The sequence below is a fragment of the Amblyomma mixtum genome, chromosome 5, assembly GCF_055824585.1.
Source record: "Amblyomma mixtum isolate Tamu chromosome 5, ASM5582458v1, whole genome shotgun sequence".
NCBI classification, from domain to species: domain Eukaryota; kingdom Metazoa; phylum Arthropoda; class Arachnida; order Ixodida; family Ixodidae; genus Amblyomma; species Amblyomma mixtum.
In genome coordinates, this window is record NC_143016.1 from 116,188,870 (window position 1) to 116,214,450 (window position 25,581).

Genomic DNA, 25,581 nt, shown 5'->3' on the forward strand with positions numbered 1-25,581 from the left:
AGTAGCTACTGGGATTAAAGCGATTATTTCTGTTGTATTCAGTGTTCACGAATATACTCCAAATACATTACTTATCCAAAAGTGATTGAACATGCCTGAGTCTGACAAGGCGCAGGAAAAGAACATCGAAATATATTTGGTATTTTTTTTGTAAAACGTTTTCAACTTCAGCACTGCATTTAACCCCAAAAATTATAGAATGGCTTTGATGTGGCAACATTGTTTCCGGCTGTTGAACAGAGCAGCCGTCGCAGTGCCATCAAAGTTCAACGCAAGGATACACGAGAAAATGCAAGCAACTTACAGCGATCAACGTCGGGTGTCATAGACAAGAACTCTATGTGCAGAGTGTTATGTAAGACATTGCTTTGTATAAATGATATTACAGTAGAATCTAGAACAAAGTAGATTGATATCTAACCCACACAAACATTACATTACACAGTTGGCTTCACAGTTGGCTGGTAGAAGGTGCTCCGGCAAACTTGTTTTGAGTGCTTCTTAAACCAAAAAAAAAGCAGTCTAGTAACGACATCAAACCATCGCCTCTGCTGCGCAGAGTTTTTCCATTGAACAGGCGATGCGTGCATAGTGCACATAGGGTGACAGGATTTTATTTATGAATTCGACTCACAGTTTGTAATATTTAGCACGCATGTCCATATTTCATCACGCGGCACACAAGGAACATAGTCATGGGCACTATCTTCAGAAATACTGCATAGTCACAGCCATGTCGTACACTTTAGGGCAGTGCGCTTTTGCCAAGACATCCATCACACAACCAGAGCCAAGTATCACCGGTTGTCCATTGCTAAATTTGTTCCAGAAATGCACTCCATAGCTGTTATTTAACGCTTTCAGGACATTAGACGACTCAGTAGGAGAAAACAAGTCGAACCATTTGTTGTAGGGAACTTGCAAGAACGTCGACTTGTCGAGCAAGTTTACGTGCTGAGAAAACTGAGCGCCTAAAAGCAGCTCCGACATTAGCGTCGGACCGCAAGTTGTCCAATAAGAAGGATTGTAGACACGCGCGCACGCGTCCATGATCGCTCCAAGAAAAGGATGGCGTGCGCTGAAGAACAGTATCCCGTTTGCAATCTCGCCGTGCTGCTTGTCCGACTGGTACACCGCACTGTCTCTTATCGCTCCCAGGGGCTTCATCACGATCACGTCTGTGTCCAGATAGATTCCGCCGCGCTTCCAGAGCGTAGCATAGCGGAGAAAGTCACTCAGATGTGCCACTCTGTGAGGGCTTTTATCAAGGACTCCTTTGGCGTACAAGGCGGCCAGAGGAGTTCCTGCTAGCTCGCCTTCCACACTCAGCTGCACTGATCGAAAGTTCTGTAGCGTGGATAGAATGCGGCAGTACGAGCAGTCGGCGTCAGTGATATTTCCTGTCGAAAGAAGATGGACAATGTGGTCTGGATTATACCGGGAGGCTGACTCGATGCTGCAGGCTTCCCTGGCGGTAAGATTCCGTCGGTACGAAGTTTCAAGAAACCATATATGTTGGTTGTTCTCGTTCTCGAGCTCTGCGGAGAAAAAAAAACAAGTAACAATTGTTCTCGTTTAAGTTAAGTCATCAAAAGTTAGAAAAGACGCGAGAGATTGATAACTAACTGCTCTTTTTTGCAGCAGTTTCTACATCATTCGCTCTACATGATAGCCATAAACTGAGGAAAGCGCATGTCTTCAAAGTGAATTAAACAAGAAGACGGCGCGATTAATGAAGACAAAGGAGGCGCACAAAACGACGGAATCGGCGCCTCCTTTGTATTCGTCTGTCGGACCATCTTGTTTCCAATTCTCACGTACCAACTAGACTATTCAAGAGTTATATTTTTCCTAAGTGAAGCTGTTGACGGACGCAATCTTTTATTGCGTATTAGTGCGAAAGCATTATCGCGATGTGTCAACTCCGAGCAAAAGAAATGCTTGAGGGCTCCGTGCAAGCACTCGGATCTAAACACGGCATTGATATCTCTGCGTCGGACATTGATGTCGTTAATCTTGTGCCAACCAAAAATATGAAGCCCAATGTAGGGGTGCGGTTTGCGTGGCGCACAAGTAGTGACAATCTGCTTCAACTGGTAGAAAAGAAAATTTATTCTACAACCTTGGATTTTGAAGATCTTTCAGTATGCAATAATGAACATTTGTTTCCTGAACTGAAAATCTTGCTTGGCAAAAGTACTGAAAAAAGAAAAGGCGCTGAAGTTTTCTTGGGTTTCAAATGATGAAATGCTCGCCAGGAATACTGAGAACTCCTCGGTCATTCCCATCACCTGTGATGGTAAGCTGAAGTTAAAGTGGTATTTCGGCAACTTTTGTTCTAAGTAATGTTTCTTTAAATATGTTTACTGTTTCATGTGTATATGCGGCATGTTCACCTGCTCAGACATTGAAAATTCTTCACTGTAATATTCGAAGGTTAGCTAAATCTATCGACATACTGTAATCTTTAATAGCTGTCCATTGTTTTTCCATATGACATCATTAAATTATCTGAAACTTGGCTGAAGCCTGAAGAATTGGTTAATATTTCGAACTCAAAACCTTGTACCTCTCGCGACGAACACTGGGTCGCGTCGTTGGTTTGGCATTATATATATATAACTGCTTTTCTTTAAACACTGTCCTGAACTGACTACACAGACCCCTGGATCATACGATATACTATTTTTGTAACTTCTAAATTAATGATCGGTGTGTTGTGCTCGTTCTCAAGCTCAAATATGAGTGTTTTTCTTTATACCTTCGTATCTACCTTGGATTATTTTGTCTCCCTCAATATTCATACACTGATATGCTGTGACGTGAACAGCACACTAAAAGACAGTAGCACGCCGTACTTAAACTTGATTGAGCCCTATGGTTTCTTTGACCAAATTAATCAATCTGCAGGAGTGACCTCTTCCCGAGCAGCGCTCATTATCCATATTATATAAAACTTCGATACCTTACTGGCCATCGCAGGCGATGACTGGCCATGTTGATAGTACTGATCATTTTTTGGTGTTTTTTTTTCTTACACCATTCATACAAATGAACAAACGCAAGAAAACGTGTAATCGCAACATTAGATAAAACTTTTTGAGTTAATCCAAATGTCTACAAGTGAACACTCAGACTAGTACAAATATCAGCCCAAAGCTTGACCACACAATATATATCATTAAATCTCGTATTGCCAAACAGCAATTGATTCGAAAACTTATAAATTCCCATTCACTGTGTCCTTGGCTCGCACATGACACTTTCGCCACTATACAAATAAAAGATGGATGCTATAAGAGAAAATAAATTCACAGATAATGCCTACTAACGAAGCCGATATGAAGTATACATAAATAAAACCCTCGCATTTATTGACCAAGCAAAACATGTCATCACAGCGGTCTGGTGAAAAAGAAACCAACACACTCAAGAAAGAACTCCAAACAATATGGCAGATATTAAATTCAGTAACTAGGAATTGCAACATTGATCACATATTACCAGATATTACTTCATCTATTTCTACCTCGGAATGCTTGGTGGATGAATTACAACGATTATTTCTGCAACATAGGTCCAACTCTCTCGAAACAACTGGGTATGTCCGGAGCTACTGCCAGCTTTTATTCTTAACACATTCGTCTATGATGACATCACCACTGGCCATATTATTTCTACTGTTAAAGCTATACCCGCAGAAGGCACAAAGGGCAAATATAAGGTTCATATTTTTATCACAAAGCCACATACTGATGAGCTAAGTTGCTATTTAGTAAAATTTTTAATGATCCTTTTATGCAGCTACATTTCGCGACGTACTTAATATAGTCGTTGGCCATTTTTTTAAGGCAGGAAATCAAATGACCTTAAGAATTACCTCCTAATATTAATACTTTTTGCTGAAAGCGCGGTTTTCTAGAAACTGTTGGTTAAGAGTTTTACTTGGTTTCTAGATAAATACAACGCGCTAGTAAGTAATCAACACGGGTTTTGAACAAATGGATCTACTTCCACTGCGGTGCTGCGGTTAAGTGAATCTATTAATAAAGCTTTAAATAATAAAGTAGAATCGGTATTTTTATTCCCATTACGAAAGCGTTCGACACTATAAATAATTATATCCCGCTATCAAAAGTTAGCATGAATTTAGAGGACTATCCCAGCAGTTTCTTTGCAAGTAGCTTTATGACTGCAAACAATGTGTAATTATAGGGGAAAACTCTATTTATTGCTAATTATCTTTGTGGTCTACTGCAAGGCTCACTACTAGGGCCTTTACTTTTTTCTCTATGTTTAAATGATCTTGCGCATGCTCTGAATAACGGCCTGACTGTTAAGTGTGCTGATGATACTGCTCTTCTTTTCTCTCTCCATCACTTGAATATAATGGAATGTGAAGGGAATAGGGGCCTATATAAGATATTGAAATCGGTATTGAGGAAGAAATTAAATGTAAACACCTCGTAGAGTAAGCACATGATGACTTCACGTCGTTATGAAATCCGGCGCATGTCATTACAGTGAAAAATTACTAGTAATTTTATTTAACAAAGTTGATCACAGCAGATATATACACCTAGCTTGGGGCTCAGCGTTTAGTTTCAATCTGCGCATAACTGAAGTAGCGAGTAAGCTAAGTGCCTGCTTCGTCTTATTAAAAGCAATAAAGACCTTTTCACTCTGCGCACTAAAAGCTCTGTATAGCTCTGTATTTCTAGTCTATAAAGTCTAAAGCTCTATAAAGCCTTTTCGGCAGCCGAGCCACTTGCTGCAAAGAGCTGCGAAGACTCGCTTAAACTACTCACTTAAATTAAATGTTCACAATACAGAAAAGAGCTATTTATACTATAACACATAGTAAACCCTTTGATGGATTCACATCACTGTTGCGTGATTTTAATACCATGCTGCTATGTGCTGCCTGAGATTATGAACTCGCCTCTGTGATTAAAGATTAACAGTCATAACATTCCAACACCCTATTTTGAATTTGTACATCCAACCTCTCAAACAAGACTTCATTTCTACCGCTGTTTTAACCTGCCGGTTAATCATAACGACTGCGGTAAAAGAACTGTCGCATATGCTGCCATCATTTGTTACAAGGTTCCAGTAGACTGAAAAGCAGGAGACATTTCTATCGGGAGCTTAGAAATTTCTACCGATGTGAAATGTCAGACACCATTACAAATAAATATTGTTCTATGCGCCTTTCAATTTAATCCTTTTTTATTTCGCACGTGACTACTGTATATTTTTGTTGGAAGAAGTTTATTCTGGTGTGAGCCCATTTTAAATGCGCATTTTAAATACATTTTAAATGATGATTCTAAAAGATGATGCGCAATGCGCAGCTCGAGAGTGTGTTGCATTTTAACACGAGGCCTGCTTGGCTGCGGCGATAGCCACATGCTCTGGCGCAGCGCCCTGCGTACCTCATCATTTCACGCTGCCACGGAGTTCGGATCACAATCGCGAGTGTTTATTTGAATTTGGTTTTATTTATTTATCTCATTTGGCATAAACCCACTAATATTGCAAAACCTTGGTACAGAGCCATAAGCATCGTAAGACCTTGCTCGGGGTTCATTCGTCTGAATTGGGCTTTTCCACCAATATCTGCAAGTCTCGAAGATCCTTGATATAAGGGCTAGAAAAACTTTGCACTTAAAACCTCCCCCCCCCCCCCTGCACCTCTCTCCCTGTTTCAATGCATACTGCTGGATAACAAACTCGAAGGGTAATTGTTAGCAATTTATCACTTTTATTACTATTATCTCTCGTCACGCGTAAAGTCACGGGCTGTATGCATCCTGCAGCATAAAAGTTGCAATAGCTTTGAAGAACTAAGAGTGAGTTTAAGTTTCTTTTTTTTGAGGAAGCAGTGGAAAGCGCATATATATTCGGGACCCACGCAGCAATTACTCATAGCCGCGATTTCTCACAGAATTGTTGAAATCTTTGTAGAATCTACATGAGACAAAGCAGAATGACCTGTTCTGGCTCCAACACAGTAACTAAAAGCTCTAAACTTATGAATTACGGGGACGTCTGAATATTAAGCTAATTCTCAGCAGCATAAGTAAATAGATAAGAGCTGCAGTGTGTAAAATGAAGAGCAGAATTATTGAATACTATTTGGACATTCTGGCGGGTAGTAAATGCGAAGACACCTCGAAAGTCAAGCGCCGACGTCTTGAAATGCAGTGTCCTATGGCGTCAACGTTTTCTCCACAGGTGCAGTTCAAGAAAAAAATATCAACGTGACTTGATTACTGCGCTTGCACCGAGCGCATTGGTCATCTCAAGACAGAACCACACATGGTCTTTGGCCCCACGAGTGACACTCTTCATGGAATCAGCGTACACGGCCTTAAACAGCGCGGATTTTGATATATGAACCTTATTACTAAGTTTAAAACGGACTGCCTTGAAGATAGGTTTTCAAGGTACCACTAGCTCTCTGTTGCCCATTTCCACGTCTCAGTCAGGCAGGTATGTGAATCCGAAAAGAATCTATGGTTGCAAAAAAATAATGAACTTGCCTGACCTGGACATAACTGCGCCGCTATCTCTATCGTAAATGATGGTTAACTTTCTTAGCTAGTCAGTGCTGCAGTGACCACTGCTGATGTAAAAAAAATCTTAAAGGATTTTCTCGTTCTGACGTATGTCAAACTACTGTGCCTATGCGGCATTCAAGAGGTATGCGTACGCGCACGCGCGCGCACGCCTCTGTGGGTGTGTTTCGAGTAAAGAAAACGTTGTTCTGGAGAACACTAGTTTAGACAACGAAGTCTGATTGCAAGACGGGCACTAAAACCTATTTTGAGTGCAGTTCCTACACGCCGCAGAAGAATTTATTCAAGGCCGTGAGCAACAAAACCACTGTGTCGAAAGCTAGACGCAAACTGCAAACTGTGATGGGTTAAAAATTCTAGGCTGTGAATACAGCAGCGCAGCTGTATATCAACTAGTGAACCTTCATTTGTATTGTACTTCATATTTTGTAAACGTGCTTTTTATGCTTTGCAACTGCCGCTTTTACAACTGTACTGGAATAGTACTTGCGTTCGAAATTTTTTGCCCTTTATCTGGCAGACATACATTATATGCAAGTGTATGTGCCTGTTGCTGTGCTTCGCACACTGCTTCGTTCTCCAAAACGCCCTCGGTTCTTATGAGCTTCAGATCCATATAGCCTCAACCCCAATAGCCTGATCAGAGCGACATATTGCGCATGTATGCATGTGAGACATGCTGGAATAAACCCATCACGCACTTGTTCACTGCATATTTTTTCAACACCTCTAGGGTTTTTTTGAAACATACCGCGTGCAGCATGAAGCAGTTGTGGATTTGTTAGATGCAGTAATCACTAACTAAATGTATTGTTCTTGGAAAGATAAGTTGAAGCAACAATTTCAGGTGTAAAACAAGCAAAGAAATAAAATAAGCAAGAATATTGAGTTCAAGTTTTATTGCAGTAACTGACTCGTAGCCCGCGTAAGCATAAACTAGTCTTATTTCATCCCCCCTCCCTCTGCCCACAAGGATAAATCTTCTATTTGAAAAACTTTTACTTATGTTAATACCAAAGCGCAAAAAAACGCGGTATCTTCATAAAGGAGCACTTTAACGACGAGGTGCAATAAACAGCCTGGGGTGAAGCTGGTTTCGAGGCCCATCTTCATTTCCAGCATTTCATGTCCAACAAAAATTTTGAATATTAGAAAACTATAAGGTGCTGTCATGAAAATATTTAAGGCTATGGTACATTCTTATGATGTGTAACAAAATCTTCCTTTTAAAGTTTTTCTACAGCTCGTCTTGAGCAGTTATGTTGCCATGGAGAATTCATGGGGAACGTTTTTGACGGTAGCAAAAATGCTAGTAGGAAAACATGAAAGCCTGCCGATATTTATTGTTATAGTGAAATCGTACAATATATGAATAAGTTGCTTTCATGAACTCTTTCACGTTCAAAATGTTTTTGTGCAGAATTGTTTGGCATGTATATGTGTAACGTCACGGACGACGCGGATGCCTTCACCTAATCTAGATCCCATTGAACCGAATACCTGTCCGCGAACCTGTCACCACACTGTGCACATCTCCCGTAACCATTGCCAACTTCATTGACACCATATCGGATGGGGGCCGAAACAAGGCGTCGCCAGCTCGGTGTCTTTGAACGCAGTTACTATACTCAAGTGGCTTCTAGCTATCAACTCTGCAGGGCTCAATCAGCAAGAGGCATGAACGAACGTAAACGCTCCGTTTTAAAAACCGATTTGCATTTTCAGCCGCAATGTAGCTCTTTTGTATTTTATAAAGGAATACATCCTACCATTGTTAAGCAAGAAGTTCGCATACTTTTGTGTCCGCAGTTAGCGGCAACACTTTTGCGTTCACAATACATCGCCTGTGTAGCGTTGAACAAGTCTGCAACCGAGCTCAGTGAACCATCCTGCAAGCTGCCCCTGCCCTACAATTAAGCAATTGGTGGAGCATTTCTGGCTGCGTGGTTCCGCCAGCCTGATCAGGACGACGCGTCGCGGAAGACGACGATGGGTCGAAGCAAAATATTAGCGCGGTCACGTACATTTTGACGCCACAAGCGACACCATAACAACGAGATGGCTCAAATATCAACGCTGCGAACATTTTCGGGGGATGGCCCGGACCAAATTTTTGTATATAGCCCGGGTCAAATTTCGAGGCCGCCATTGAGTCGGACACGTTCAATTGTGGTTAGACATTGATGTTGCTCCAAATTCGGCAAGGTCAAATTTCGGAGGTGGCCCGTGTCAAATTCTTGCCGCTTGGCTTCGCTGTTGCTAGGGCAATCAGCGATGCATAAACAAGATCCCCGGCCAAAATTTTTGCTCGGCTGTGACGATCCTATGAGTGCTTCCTCACTAAAGGCACGGAATTGCCACTCAAGGCCTGCTCGCTCAAGGCCTTCGCAAGAGACCATTTGGTCGGAGGCAGTGGTAGCGATGCCGACGGCAATAGTGACGATGGGAAGCAGCACGTCTACGACTTTAAAGGGAAATGAGAAATCAGCAGGAAAATAAGAATGAGATAACCTTGAAAATAACGTGCAAAACATAAATGGAAGTTATGCACATGTGGAAAACAAATTTCACATTAGATTATCAGGCCCAGAGACCAATTTATATCTGTATTGTATTTTTGTTTCTTGGAACACTCTAAGGTTGTGAATCATACGCACTTCGAGTCGTGTGGACAGCGTTGACGCGAGAAGAGGCTCAATCATTTTGTATTTCGCAAGACCGGCCGTAACACTGCAGGAACAGCTGGCGGCGTAGCAACAGTGATTTCTTCGGATCTATGCGAGCGCATCTCGCAGTGCATGCCAACCAGCTAGCTTTTTGGCTGTATTTGCATTCTGTCTCCGAAAGCCCAGTTAAGAGCACAGGCCATGAATTCACGACCATTTTGCTGGTGTAACCAGCCGGAGGGACGACGCTTACAGCAGCATGGTCAGTGCAAGAATGAACCACTGTTTATTGAAGGCACAGTTTATATAGGCACGAGCGAGAGCGCTGTACCTACTGCGCATTACTGTTGCGCATCGGCGCGATACAATCACTGATGTGCGGCACTGATACAAACACGACACGTGTCCGTTACATCCTCCCTCGGGAAAGAACAAAATGAAACACTTAAATATAACAGTCACAGTTAGGGCACTTGACTAAAGTGTTCGTCATAGCGTAGCCTCTGTGGGGGCCGGGAGGTCCGAGTTTATCTTCTCACGGTGGGCGGCGATGGCGATGGGATGCTCGATGGAGAATCGCGGCCACTTGCTGGTCGCGACGATTCCTCACCGTTTGCAGCAGAGGTCACTCTAGAGGATTGTGCACCTGATTCAGCTGGTGTCGTAGGCTGCTGTGTACGGGGGTGGGAACCCGAACAAGTGTCGTCGTCACTGTCACTGGTGTACTGCTCCGCCGTCCTAAGCAGATGCCGGCGGTTCCGCCGCAGCATACGTTGATGTTTGGTGTGTACCAAGTAGGATCGTGGAGCGCTTTCAGCAACGACCTTCGCTTTACGCGACTAACCAGCAGCATCCTGAAGTCGCACCGTTGAGCCTCGGTGTAGTGCTGCCAACGGCTTTCCAGCCCTGGCTTGGTGGCGTTTCCTTACTTTAGTACGAGCCACCCCGCCGAAGTCGGGAAGGTTAGAACGAAGTCGCCTTCGCTGAAGAAGCTCACCCGGAGAATGCCCATCTTCCAGTGGTGTAGAGCGATATGCAAGAAGACCAAGCCAGAAGTCCTCCCGGGCCTCGAGGGTCTTTTTCAGGATCCGCTTCACGATCTGCACTCCTTTTTCCGCCAAGCCGTTCGACTGCGGATAACGGGGGCTCGATGTTATATGATGAAAGTCATATGCTCTGGCAAACGTGGCAAATTCATGGCTCGAGAACTGGGGTCCGTTATCCGTGCATACTTCCACTGGTATACCATACCGGGCGAACATGGCGCTAAGGGCTGCGATCGTGGTTTCCGCAGTTGTGTTGTCGAGCGTGTCGACCTCGGGAAAATTTGAAAATGCATCATACGCAACCACGTACGACTTGCCCGCATAGGAAAAGATATCTACTCCCACCCTGTACCAAGCACATTTTGGAACGGGTCGCATTAGCAAGGGTTCTTCTGGCTGCCTGTACGCGTATTTTCTGCACGTTGCACAGCTTTCCACACGGGTAGTGATGTCGCCATTCAGACCAGGCCAAAAAATAAGTTTCCGAGCCCTCTCCTTACATTTTTGCATCCCAAGGTGGCCCGCATGAATTCTTTCCAACATGATTCGTCGCATACTTTTCGGTATGACGACTTTAGTGCCTTTCAGCACTACTCCATTAACGACAGAGAGTTCGTGCGAAAATGGCTTGAGTTCACCTGTCACTGGCTGCCCGTCCACCAAGCATGCTATCACAGTCTGGAGGTAGCAGTCCCGTGCAGTTTCCAGCTGTAGCGACCGCAGCGTTTCGGAGGTGACCATGTAGCCCAAGGACTGGACGGCGTGAACCTCAACGTCGTGTGTTGCGCCACCTTTTTCTTCGCCCTGATCCTTTGTTGACCGTGACAACATGTCAGCGAGAACCAGATGTTTTCCTGGAATGTACTGCAAGACAAAGTCATATTTTAGCAAACGCAAAAAGAATCGTTGCACTCGTGGTGGCATGTCAGCAATTTCTTTTCGTGCTATCGCTACCAGCGGTTTGTGGTCCGTTTCGATAAGCACGTTTCTACCGTACACGAACTCGTGAAACCTTTCGCAGCCAAAACATATCCCAAGTGCCTCTTTCTCAATTTGGGCATAATTCTTCTCGGCTTGCGTTAGAACACGAGATGCGTATGCTACGGGTCTCCACTCACCACTGTAGTCTTGCAGTAATGCTGCACCAACGCCGTCTTTTGATGCGTCACAGGTAATCTTTGTTTTTCGCTGCGGATCAAAGATTGCGAGAAGGGGGCGGTGGTCAGGATTTGTGTTAGTTTTTTCCACTCCTGCGCATGGTTTTCCGTCCATTGAAATTCTGAGCGTGTCTTGATAAGCTCACGTAGAAGCGTTGTTCGCTCGGACAGTCGTGGGACAAATTTACCAAAGTAATTGAGCACACCCAGCATTCGCTGGACGTCGCTCTTGGACGTTGGTGTTGGTATATTCACCAAGTTCTTGATCAGCTTAGGGTCAGGCGATATGCCCGTTCGGCCTATAATATCGCCAAGGAATCTGACTTCTTCCACCCTAAACTTGCACTTCTGGATGTTGAAAGTCAAGCCGGCTTTCTCGGCGGCTTTTAGCGCTGCTATCAACCGCTCATCGTGTTCTTGTCTACTGGAACCCCATACTAAAATATCGTCAACATATACCAGTACGCCGGGTAGGCCATCAAAGACTTGGCTCATACTCTGTTGAAATACCTCTGGTGCGGAAGAAATGCCAAAGGGCAGCCGGAGAAAACGGTATCTCCCGAACGGCGAAGAAAAAGTGTAGATCCTCGAAGTCCGCTCATCAAGCGGTATCTGATGATAGCCCGAATTTGCATCAAGGCAGATGAAGTACTGGGCATTTGTTAAACGGGCTTCCAAATCTTCTCGCCTAGGAAGCGGGAAATGCTGCCTCTTTATGTACTTGTTTATAGCCCTGGGATCCATACACACCCTTAACGTGCCATCTTTCTTCTTTGCCAAAACTAAAGGGCTGACCCAGTCGGTAGGCTCGTTCACCCTAACAATGATGCCAGCACGTACCATTCTGTCGAGTTCTTTTTTAAGGGGTTCTTCTAGCGCCACCGGAACTCGACGCGCTGGTTGCACTACTGGTATCGCTTCAGGTGACAAGACCATACTGTACGCCTGCTGCAAACACCCGAGGCCCTGGAATATGTGCCCGAAATTTTTCAGAAGGTCATCAGTTGCGGTCTTGTCTACGGCACATACCCTACGATGGACTAGCCCCAGAGCTTCACTCGCTTCTAGCCCAAGTATGGCTTGACGCCCATTTTTCACCACAAAGAACTTCACTGTGGCAGAAGTGTTCCCAAGACGGACTTCAAGCGTACACGTACCAAAACACGTTATGATTCCTCCGTTATACACCCGCAGGACCGAATTAGTCGGCTGCAGTTCTTCTGCTCCCCGCAGTTTTTGGTAAATGGACATAGGAAACAAGCTTGCTTGCGATCCGGTGTCCACTTTAAAACGGATCGCACAGTTACGAACTTGAGCTTTGACCATCCAATCCCTCTCGCGCTTTGCCGTGGTGACTTCTAGGATGTCAAAGTCCGCGTCTTGCTGTTCTCGCACTTCACTGACCCCGGCTGACGCACAGCAACTTGCGAAATGGTTCAGCTTGTGACACAAACGACATTTCTTTCCAAAAGCTGGGCATTGCTTAGGTTTGTGCCAGAGGTTGCACTTACGACAACGAAACTTTTTTTTTGCTTCTTTCCCCTCTTTCGAGGGAGCCGCGCGCCTCGAAATCGCGTCGACACTGTCGTCCCCTCTGTGCCAAACTTCATTCCGCTGTGCTAGCGTCTCTGCTGCTCTGCACATTTCCTCTGCTTTTTTCAACGTCAGCTGGTTTTCCCGCAGCATCTTCTCACGTAGTCGAGGATTACACGTGCCAAATACAATCTGGTCCCTTATCATCGATTCTTGCAGCGTGCCAAAGTTGCACTGTGCCGCTTGCTTTTTCAAGTCACGAACAAATTTTTCGAAAGGTTCTCCCTCCGCTTGCTTTCTTGAACGGAATACGTATCTTTCATGTACTTCATTGCTAACTTCGGCACAATAAGCATCAAACTTGCTCACCAAGGTGCTGTAGTTCGTCTTGTCTTCATTGTCGCCAAACTGGAAGTTGTTGAAGACGTCCAAAGCGTCGTCGCCAGCGATGCTCAACAGGAGTGGCGCCTTGGATGCTTCCGATTTGGGCTGGTCCTTAGTCTCTGTCGCCTGCAGAAATAACTCGAATTTCTGCTTAAAAGGCTTCCAGTTTTCTGTTACGTTACCAGTCAGCCGCAATGGCTCTGGTGTCTTCAGCAGGTCCATAGCACGCCGGACGCAGGGTCGATTTCCATAGGCCTCAAAGGGCCGCTTCTGACACCATGTAACCAGCCGGAGGGACGACGCTTACAGCAGCATAGTCAGTGCAAGAATGAACCACTGTTTATTGAAGGCACAGTTTTTATAGACACGAGCGAGAGCGCTGTACCTACTGCGCATTACTGTTGCGCATCGGCGCGATACAATCACTGATGTGCGGCACTGATACAAACACGACACGTGTCCGTTACAGCTGGTGCTGTGCACGAACGACCCTAACTCGATCGTGATTGCTAACACCGTAGAGTGCGAAAAGAAGTAGACAGATTGTAAAACATATACCACCTCCGTATCAAAGGTGCGTTTATAATGGTCACAAATACTTCCAATGTGCTCTCTGCCAGTTATATTTACCTATAACAATCGCCTCCTATGAAAGCGAGTATATGTGTGGAACCAGAGCCTACAGAAGAAGAAATGCTAAAAGCAACACCTCACTTGAGCAGGTTCAAAATGAACAAAGCTGCATAATACAACAGCATATATAACCATGCTTCGCTTCCATAGTAGCCATCTCTCTCCCTCACTTGCTTTAAGACTAATGTGCGAACAAAGCATTGTACTTACTTCGCTCCTCCTTCCAGAAAGCAATGTGCCTGGTCCCCCAAAAACGGCCAAAGAAACAGACGAAAACAAGTGCCACGAAGCTCGCGATTTTGAAACACTTCCTAGCTGCAAGTTTTTCCCCCGCCAACCACATCTTGAGTTAGTTGGAGCAAGACTGTGCTACCAGTTTAAAAAGAATTGAACTTATCGGTCGCTCTCCGCCTACAGCGCGCAAAAATGTCAAGTCTTTAAGCATTGTCCGCATAGCATCCGACACCGGAGTTCTTTGGCAGTTGGAGAAGATCGCTCTTGCTTCGCACGCACGAAAATATCGCATATTTGCCTCAGGCGCGAACGCTGTCTTCTAAGAAGTGGTGCAACGTGTCGTTCTGAGAACCTCGCGCAAGAGCACAAACGCGACTAGTATGCATAAACCGAGAACCCAGTCTATGAAACAGATCCGCAGTCATCAAATTGAAAAAAGAAATTGAACTAAGAATAGCTAAGAAAGCCCGACAAATGCATGCGACAACACGGATAGGCACGAACTACGTGCCACCTCGTGCATATTATCCCAGATTTTCTGCCCTATCTGCAGAGATGAAGTATAGGTGAGCCGTGAATCAGAATGGGAAGGCGCCGAGGTGGTGCGTGTTGCGAAAACACTGTGACGTAATAGGAACGAACGATGAAGGCAAAATGGACCGAGATGCGAGGGACAACGCGGACAGGCACTCAAGCGGAGCAGCTCACTTTCACATTAGAGACATTTAACATAGCGGACCTGTACTAGCTTAGATGTGTAAACGCGTTTCTCGGATGGCTCCTGCGCATGCATGGTGGGAGGGACGGAACTACTGCACGTGCGCAGATGGAGTCCAGTAACCGATGTAAGCCGGTGCCAAAATGTCTAATCTATGCTAAATGTCACTACTGACACAATGGCACAAATAGAAGCATTGCGCAGCAGATGTTTCCTGCAGTTCAGGTTCCATACTTTGGCTTTAAACGCAACAGAAGACAACACAGGGATAGACAAACGTAAGAGAGGACCGTGTGCCTGTCCAAGCCCGTGCACAAGTCCATATTACAGATATCCTGCGTTGGACTCGGCTGAAAATTGGTTTTCGAAAATGGGCTTTTGAGGAACGGAAATGGTGCTATAATTATTTAACATCTCGATCGACACCCGAACCACGCCGTAAGAGTAGGGAGGAAGTTGGGGGTGAAATAAAGAGACCGTAGTGGAGGGCATCAGAATAATTTCGACCACCTTGGGACCTTTACCGTGCACTGACATTGCACAGCACACAGGCACTTTTGCGTTTCGCCTGCATCGAAACACGGCATCGAAACTCCGGCTCAGTGGCCGGGCGCCCTAACACTCAGCCAGCGCGGGGGGTTGTGTGGCGTTATTTCTACAGTATGCAGCATATCCTCGCCCTACATGTACTGTGCACAAGTGCTTGCCGTTCCCGTGCTCAGGCTTTCTTAATTAAGGTAGCTGAAAGTGGCTGTATTTGGCAGTTTTCATTACTTCCTTACCCACATTACTCGGTCATAATTCCAATTATTGGGATTCACTGTAGCGCAAATCCGAAACTCGAAGTAATGTGTTCAGGTCTCCTTCGTGGCCATTTTAACCCGTAGTGGACGACGAAACTGACTTGTCAGCGCTTTATACCCATACTTAAGGCTGAGTTTTTAATGATACTCAAGTTAGCTTAGCCGTGTGACCATAACATTATGTTCTTTCTTTGCTCTCATAGACACTGATAAAAAATCCCCAAATAAATTCTTTAAGCTTTCAAGCCACTATATGCCCACAATTCTCCGAAAGCCAAAGAGTGAACTTCTAAATGTAAACTTGGCAAACAAAATGGCGTTCATTATGTATCATCGGAAATCTGGCAGTAAGCATCGAAAAATGACGGCAGGGGGTTCGCGTGTGGGATTTCATCCGAGTAATAAAGTAATGAATGACTTAAAACAGAGTGAAGGACGACGGATAGAAAACTAACTCTCATTCGCTTCGTATTTCGCGCGTGTCATGGTATGGAAAACACTAACTCCCCCAGCTTATGTTACTGGCTGATTAAGGCGACTATTTATGCAGTTTTCTTAATTTATGCAGCCATTCAATGCTCCTGTTTCCTTAACGAATATCGGCCATTTGAATCTTTCTCCTGGGAGATACAAGTCCGCAAGAGCCAAAGAATTTCTAGAACTATAATATTGCACCGTACTTATCCTCATGTGACTAGTGATATACGTCGTATACCCATGGAGGGCTATTCGAACAAGTCGAACATTTACGGTAGAGGCTTCTTCCGTTCCTCATACATTAGGGAGGCACGGTGAGCGACGAACTCGTTCGCGATTTTCATAACATACACGCCACGGTGTGACAGCGCCGCAAAACACTCAGAGGACGATGGGTGCAATTGGAACGGCGTCGTTTACTGCTTAGCGAACAGTAAAGCACTTGCTAAAAAGCAAGTGCTTTACTGTTTGCCGTCAGTGCTTAGGGGCCAAAATAACTATCCAGAAGCCGACTACAAGAAGTACTAGTTACATGATACCGCTCGTGACTACCGCATGTTACGTCCTGCTTCATAGCGAGCAAGCGTTGTCAGTCGTTACCTCTATTTCCAAAGGTGAGGCTGACCAGTAACACACCATATATCGTGATTACATCATCTATGCTCTATCAACTTTTTTTAATCCGTACTACTCACTAAGCCAACCAAAAAATACCAAGACTAGTGGAGATGTGCCGTACATCCACTACAGGTGAACTGTTAGTAGTGCCAAAAGATAATTGTAACAAAACCTTCCTAATATGGCGGGACAGCAAGTGAGCGCTCCTTCATCAATGGTCATAGACGGCGCCACTGTCGCTATTTCAGCGCGAATGACAAGAACTAAAGCACGCGCCTCAAATTCTATTGCAAATGTTCACAAACGAGTCGCAGATGTACACTGTAAAAATTTATGTGTAAAATAACAGAAAAAGTCTGGCAGCTTTCCTGCCAAAAAATATCTATGATCATCTGTTTTCCGTTCTAGAACGTTTGAGCAATTTGACAAAAACATGTTTTTTCATTGTACAGAAACATTCTGTAATTTTCTGTTTTGTGTTTTGAAAGTTTTCAGTGATTTCACAGAAATGTGTTTTCACCGCACAGAAAGTTTCTGTGAGTATTTGTTTTTGTTCTCGCAAGTTTTCTGTGATTTCACACAAATATGTTTCCACCGCACAGAAAGCTTCTGAAAAATGCAAAAAAAATTAATTTATTTCTGTTCTCCAGATATATTTTTCCCGAATTGTTGGAATTATTCTTTTGCTGTTTCACAGAAACATTCAATAAAAAAGCAGGAAATATCAGTTGCTTTCTCTACACCTTCTTTATTGTCTACAAAATTGTTTTACAGGTGACATACTTGCTGCAGAAAACAAATAAATTGGTGGAACAACTCTCGCTTTGCTTAGTTTACATTGTTCTTGTAGCCGACCCTTAATTCACCTTGGACCATGCTAGGCGAATTTTGATGCAATAAAACTATAGCCAGCAAATGAACGCCACACAGTAAAGACAGGTCACGAGGCTGTGTACGAAGTTTGCATCTAGAACGACCAAATAGCTGAGGAACAAATCCTTTTGTAGGTCATTACTGCCTTTAAGAAATCAAATGTTCTTTATACCGTCTGACCAGGGATGACCGATTGCCTAGTGTTTGGCGCTCATTGGTCAAGGATGTCCTTGCGGCGTAGAAACCTGTTACCATCATTGTTTTTTGTGGAGACATCGTAGAGTGCCATAGTGTTTTAAGAAGAAAAGTTATTTCATTGACATAACAAAGTAAACATGTGAAATACTTTTTCTAATAATGCATAAAAAGGGCTAATTAAAATTGCCTCTATGAGGTGTCGTAGCAATACTTAAACTACTCTTTATGTTCTGCTTCTGTGATGGAATGACATGACTATAAACAGTGATTCGTAAATAGTACCATAGAACGTCATTAACACTCATCAAGCAAAAGCACAACTATTGAAACGCTTATTTCCATTCGTGATTGATTGAAATGCAGTTAAATGTCTAATTTAGCAAGCGAAGTAATAAAATGTCACTAAAAGTCATACTCGGCAAGTGTCCTAATGAGTGCAGCGACCTTTGGTGAGAGAGAGAGTGCTGTTTCTTCTTTGTCTTCTCAGTTTTCGTGCCCCTGGCTGGGTTTATTCCAGTGATGGCCCTAGAAAACAAATCGGTTTTGGCTTTACTTACAAGACCACAGTTATATATCATACAACTTTAATTTCGAGACAGGTTGTCTGCTGCATACAGCGGCCTTCCCTGCCACGCCTCTTTGAAACATTATATCCACAAAGGGAAAACGTGGAAAGACAAGATTGCTAAACAACTGCAATTACAGAAAGACTGCACTTCTCCCCTTTCTGTTCTTGCCTAGGTTCATTGCAACTGACACTACATAGTGCAGTTCTTGCTCAAAGTATGATGCGCGACTATGTTGGGAACGAAACGTTCAATCAGGTCCCTTGTGCAGATTAGAGATTATATCTGCTTTAACGACATCATCCACAATCTTGTTAATTTCCTGGTTGCCTACACCTGCACTCTTGAGTTTGTCTTTCGAACAGGAGGCAGTTGCACAGAGATTAGCAGTCTGAATATCATATATAGCTTCTGCAATAATCTGGACAGTGCGCGAAGGCACATGGCATTCAGAGAGTAGCCTGATGTACAAGTTAGCAAATGCTTTCTTCACACCCTTCTTGCTGCTTCCTGCGTCGTCTTCGCACCAAGCTGCTTGACCCTCTAATATCTCCCTTTCTATGGCTGACGCCATTTCTACTGTTGGCAAGTAGAACTGAGACACATTTTTTTCGTGTGCAACTGCAGCTGATGTAAGGTTCGAAGTTTGTGCAAGAGGAAGCGCCATGTTTCGCCCATACAAACGAGAAATATGTGAAGAAAATGATGCTTTGTTCTTGTATGTTCTTCGGCATCTGGAAAAAGGGCACTTCCCTTCCATGCCTTGAAGAATGTGTCACCTCAAAGGGGTTACAATCTACCTGTAATCCTTTCAAACTTGAATGCAATTATCCACAGTGCAAACAAGATCAACCTTCTGTGTTGCAACAGCAATGCCAGCGGTTTCACCCGAATCCCTTATCCTCGTATGCTCACGGGCTAAGTGGTTATAAAGTGGGCCGATCTTGCGGAACATCTTGCAGCAATGCTGATATGGGCATTTGATGTGGAACTGGCTAACATTTTTATGCAAGGCAGCATGATTGAGGAAGAATGAGACTGTGCTGATATTGGCATGACAGATGCTGCAGGTATACATTTCTGGAAAGATCAAAAACCGGTCTTTTAAAAAAAGTGTCTAGGTTGTAAAATAGCATGCTTGCTGTGGCCGCAATTTATGCAGCAGAAAAATACATGCAAAGTTGACATTTGCGGCATTGCATGTATGCTTCAATACACGTCTCGTTTAGCGTTCCCTGGATCACCCAAACATATGCCAATGAAGATGCACTACACTCATCTTTCAATGCTTTCACAAAACAATGTACAACTTTTATAGAACAGAACAATAGCATCGCTGGCAAGTTATATGTTGTCAGAAACAGTCACATTGCTCCAAGACAGTGTGCTGCAAAAAGTGAATAAAGGGCATGTTGCGTTCGCAAATGTGAAAGCAATCATTTTCTTAGACACATCTGTCTTTCTCTTTACGAGCTGCGCCACTTCAGACTGCCAGCAATATACAATACTTATAATTTAATGGCTTATTGGTCCCTTTACCGATCAGGAATAATAGCCTGGCCAGTCAGAAGTGGGTTGTCTCACTCATGAATGGTTCTTTTGTCACAAAAAAAGATAATCTTTTTATTTTTATTTTATTTACAATACCCCTAAGGGCCCTCGTGCGAGGGTATTACATAGGGGGGGGGGGGGCGATACAAGTATAAAAATATGGCACAGGCACTTGAAACAAAATACACGTAATAATGAATTAAAGCTAGTAATGTACACAAATAACACAACAAACAACGCAGAATAAAATACTCAGTAAATGCACATAATACAACAAAAATACCAAATCTGTTAGTCCATGGTTTTCTTTAACGAATGCTGAAACGATTGTGCGTTAACCTCAGTAGCTATGTGTGATGGCAAGTTATTCCAATCTATTATAGTGCGAGGAATGAATGATTTCGCGTTTCGAGTTTTTTATTGCAGTCCGAGTTTTGTGACAGGCATTTTGTGATCTCGACGGAAAATTTTGTTTTCTATGCCTCACACGTTTTGCGAAAAATTTACATAATCCCAAACATCAGCTTTTTTTAAGAAAAACACAGTCGAAGCATCACAAACCTCCTTCCTTTCTGTTCGACATGACCGTGAAAATCGATAAAGAAAACCATTTTCTGTGTCGTGAATACGCAATCGTATTATAGTTTCTGAAAGCTTAAGTAATCTTTCATAACGTTGCCAAATGTGAAAATCAAATTTTGAGAAAGAAGAAAAATGCGAATAAATGCTCTGAAATATCAGTTTTTTCTCCTTGATGTCACCACAAAGAACGATCAGAAAGCAGTTTTAAAATTGTCTCATGCCAACCTTTAATATATTTGCTGAGAGCTCAAGAAGTGTTCGATTAGAATGTTTCAAAATATAAAATCAAATGCTTTTATAAAAAAACTTACCCCTCTCACTTTACCCTCGACTATTCTGGGACAGGAAAGGCTGTAAACTACAAACTTTGCAACAACTAGCTGATAACATAGGGTAATGGTGTGACTGTCCCCACAAGCACATCTATCAACAGCCTTCTCATGAAAACTAATCTGCCCTTTTCACTTGTCCCACAAGCTGCAGAAGCCCGCAATCTGACTACAATCGAAATAAAAGCTGCAAATATTTCTTTACAGTAAAAAAATGCAACGCTACTTACCTTCCAAGTACGGGATTTCCAAAGCAGGCACTTGAGGATACCGACGCACTTCCCTACAGCTACGGCAAGTTCGTGGGCATGTTCAATAGTGGTTGGTAGAGGTTCCAATGTTCTTGGTGGGGTAAAAGCGCATTGCACAAATGTGGAACCCGATAAGGTGATACAGCTGAAAATGCACTACAGCACAAGAAAGTGGTCACAGGAAAGAACACAAAACACAGCGCCATGTTCTGATTCCCTTTTCGAATCCTGTCTGATGCGATATTGCTATGGATTACATGAAGCAACTCGCCCATCATTTAGATGGGACTTCGAAACTTCCAAAAGCATGCTGCGAAAAAAAAATTAGCCGGCGTTTATGCAGCTTTCTCTCGTGTAGGCATTTCTCTCGCGCAGGCAGATCGAGGTGACAGTTTACGGGTATCTTTACCAAGCCGGATGGCATCAACATAGAATGAAAGCACACCTCTCGCACAAATCAGTGACCTATCTTCGCACCTGCTACCGCGCCGACTTGGTCGTCGCCGCTGCCGCCTACACAGCCGCTGTAATTAAACTATTTCCTTTGCCCTGGCTACGAGGAATATCCGCAATATTTAAAAAAAAGGAGAGGCCAGTCTACTTAGTTGGCAACGAAGGACTAACAATATTTGCAGCGGGATAAGGGGGAGCGCACTGCAGGCATAGATGCATGTCGAATAACAACTGCGACTGCATGGCACCCATATTCTTGCACCAGCGGCAGAGCCTGCGCGGCGGCTTCGCGACAGAGTCGCGCGATCAAACGATGTATAGCCACTCCAACTGCGAGGAAGCGTAGAAGGCGTTCGACTGACGCGTCAAAGGCACCGTGCTGGCGAGAAAGGGAGAACTTGAGAGGGAGAGGGAGTGCGCATCCAAGAACCAAAAATATAAACGCGCAACGAGACAAGCCCTGCGAACAATTCAAGTTGCAGGAAAATTCACGCTAGGAGCTCGTGCAGCGGGTTCCCACGAAACACCGATCAAGAGGCCACGCTACGTCTACGAGAAAACGAGCCGCCCCTCAGGACGACCGGATGCCCGGCGGGTCACAATATAGAGCCCGCGACGTGACACTCCTAAGAGGCCACCGAACGCCAACAGGATGAAAATCGAAACGACGCCCAACGGAGGACCAGTCATGATCTCCACAAAGGGGACGGACTCTACGTACCGAAACTCAAGCCTTGAGTGACGCTCTGCAGATCCGCAGACGCTGAGAGAAAGCACATAACCGCTGGTGCAAGGCACTGGTGCACATCGCCTGTCGCCTTACTTAGTTGAGTTTCGTACACAAAGCAACGGAGCGAACTACCCCGGCCCTCGCCTCGTCGCTGCTTTAGCGCACACGGAGCTCACTCCAAGCAACTGGGTTGCGCAGCCGCGTGGTTCCGTTTTTACCGGTGGTCCTACCCCACATAACGGCGTCAGAATTTTTTCCGCCATCGTTATAGCTTGTCGCCTCCTCATGAACATTCATTCTTCTATAACTAAAACCTCATTAATTACAAACTTTAAATTTAGAGAACATCAACCGCTAATTCGTGTGAACGATTGTGACAGCCCCATTAGCACATGTAGCAGGAGCTTTCTGAGTAATGCCAATCCGCATGAATCAATCCCGGTTGGTGGTGAAATCTTGGATGTAGGGAAGGGGATACCTAGCGTTGGGCGCCCGGTAATCTCCACACGGCCACCAGTCTCCTGTTTTTTTTCTTGGGCGCCAGATAAAGGGGTGTGGTCCAAGTATTGGAAGAAGGTCGTAATATACCTAGCTGAATCATGTGATCGAATTTCCTTTTAGCAATCACAGACGCTCAACTAAGAGATGTCGGGGTCGTACTCGGAAACGTGGATCACGCGTAACAATGTGGTGGGCTACGCGGTGCTTGGGTGGCTGGTTTGCACTACAGGGCTTCATGACCTCAGGGATGTCTGTCAGGACTTCAATGTACGGGCATAGCGGAAGCAGCGCACGGAGGCCAGTGGGAGCGTCAGCCCTCGTAGCGCCAGCGATGTAAAGGTGCATCTTGCTGTAGATGAGGCGATGGTGGCGCTTGCTAACCTCCAAGTCGAAATGTGTCAGAAAATCAGGGTCGAGGAGGAGCTTATACAGACGATAAAGACCAATCGTAAAGTGCACCGCACACCAATGTCAGGAGTGAGGTACCGCAGACCATACGTGTCCATGGGGAAAGAGTTCGCCGCACAAAGAGGTTCCCTTGAATTTGATGAAAAGGAATACCTCTCCTGTATTGTCTACGTAAATAATAGAAAAGAGGAGGTCTCGGAAACTCAGCAGTGCGGTCCGGCTTAGAGGCTGGCAGTACGCTAACCTCGGCACCCGGGTCGACGGGGAAGCGCAGGGCGCAAATGCAGTCCATAATTAAGAAAAGGCGGCCGGGCTGAAAGGCGAGGTCACATGCCGCCGTCAGTGATCTTGCATCGCGTTTCCGGACCAGTTGCATAGAGAACTGCGCCGGCGGGCTCGGTGCTGGAAAGTACTATTATACCAGCACATTGGTGAAGTGAGAGGCAGGCGAGAGTGTGGGTCGCTCTGGGAAGCAGAAAGATGGCCAGAACGTGGAGAGGAACCGCGCTCGCCATGTGAAGACGACCATAGGCCGCGGAGAGAACAACGAGCTGGTCTATCCGAGCCTCTAATCGGGCCTGGCAGAGTACTGGAAGTGAGGGCGGCGACAGAAGTATATCAAAACAAGTGAGGGCGGCGACGGAAGTATTGCACTTCGGGAACTTGATAAGCTAACTGGGCGATACGAATGAGAGTCACGTCCCCTGCAGCGGCCAGTACGAGTCGGATTGACTGCTGCAACCGCTGCAGGAAAAGCTCCCTCAGCAACGCACCGTTGGGGTCGACTTTGCATTCTTCCATGAGCTGCCGCATGCTAATGAGCAGCTGGGAGGGACGGTGATCTCCAAGCTCTTCGCCGGTGAGCACGTGCTGAAGGTGCACGCTCTCGGACACTGTGTTGCGGTCCAGGATGCTCTGCTTCTGGCGCTGGTATGGGGCAGCTCCTAAAGGTCCAGAGATGACGTTCGCGACCTCTTGAGCCACTTCAGGAGACACGCTAGAAAGTAGGTGGCGAAACTGGGAAGTCTCCCAGGTGACGCGGTGGAGATGGAAGAGGGCTTCCACCTGGGCGAACTACAGCTGCGGGTCATTGCGCCTGAAAGATGGCAGGCGAAACTGAATTGCTGCAACGCCCCGTGTGCGCGAGGTAGCGTCAGGCGGAGGGTCGCCTGAGGGCGGTTGGTTGCTGGGGTCAATCATTTCTCGTCCGGAGTCTCTACTGTCGAGAAATCGCGGGGTCGCAGCAGAGCGCCAAAATTAGAGGTGCAACACAGCACGTCGGCTGAACTACCCGAGCCCGGCTTACTATCTGGGCACGTGCCGCTGTCCTTTATTTTAATCTTCTGCCGCATTGTGTAACTGGCACCAAGGCACCAGCTTAGAGCGCCGAGCTGAGCGTCACCGTGTTACGGCGTTGGTGGGCGTACACACCAATTAACCCTCGTCCCCGGCGACTGGGAAGCAACTAACCAAGGCGGTGGTCAAACCTGTGACATATCGAAGGGTGCAAAGAATGTCTGACTTCAGACAGGCCGCCATTAGAAAATGAAGTTGAAAACGTTTTACACTAGAACATTAACCAGTGAGGCTAGTTTTTCAGCACTGTTTTAGGAACTAGTGGGTATTAATTGGGACGTCACAGGGCTTAGTAAGGTTAGGAGGACAGATGAGGCGTATGCAGTGCTAAAGGGCGGGCACCTACAATGCTCTCGTGGATTAGCGGACAGACGACCACTAGATATGGAATTTCTGATCACTCAGAATATAGCGGACAACCTAGTAATTCTATAGTATTTATTAGAGGGTAGCTATGCATGCTTTTGTTCACAGCGCAACAAGAACAAAATCATGAATACTTACCAACTCGCCCAAATGTCTGCCTTGCTAGAGGGTAGATAGTTGGTGTTGTAGTTTTCATAACAAAAGCCACAAACTGAAGATGGTAGAGGCCTACGCGTCTGCATTCAGCAATGAAGACCGATTCGTCGAAAGCTTCTATGAAAACATGGAATCCGGATTAAGCAAAATAAAAACATAGTAGACTGCACTAACGGGTGACTTCAAAGTGAAGGTAGGCAAGAAGCAGGCTGGAAACCAGGCAGTAGGCGACTATGGCATAGGCTTTAGAAATATCAGGGGAAATGTATTAGTAGAGTTCGCAGTCAAAAATAATTGACGGATAATGAAGACCTTCATTCGCAAACGTGAAAACAGTAAGTGGACACGGAAGAGCCTCATTGATAACGTTATAATTAAATTGACCATACTGTGCTCTCACCCTGTCAT

General features: G+C 45.0%; 1 protein-coding gene across 1 annotated transcript; it reads right to left on the minus strand.

Moving 5' to 3' along the window:
- Positions 1 to 518: 518 nt before the first annotated feature.
- LOC149343419 (lactosylceramide 4-alpha-galactosyltransferase-like) lies at positions 519 to 25,581 on the minus strand. The gene is made up of 3 exons (XM_089546962.1): positions 25,574 to 25,581; positions 23,982 to 24,292; positions 519 to 1,538 (listed from the first exon to the last, which is right to left on the minus strand). The coding sequence occupies exons 1-3, from the start codon at positions 25,579 to 25,581 to the stop codon at positions 709 to 711; spliced, it is 1,149 nt and encodes a 382-aa protein (XP_089403088.1). The 3' UTR covers positions 519 to 708.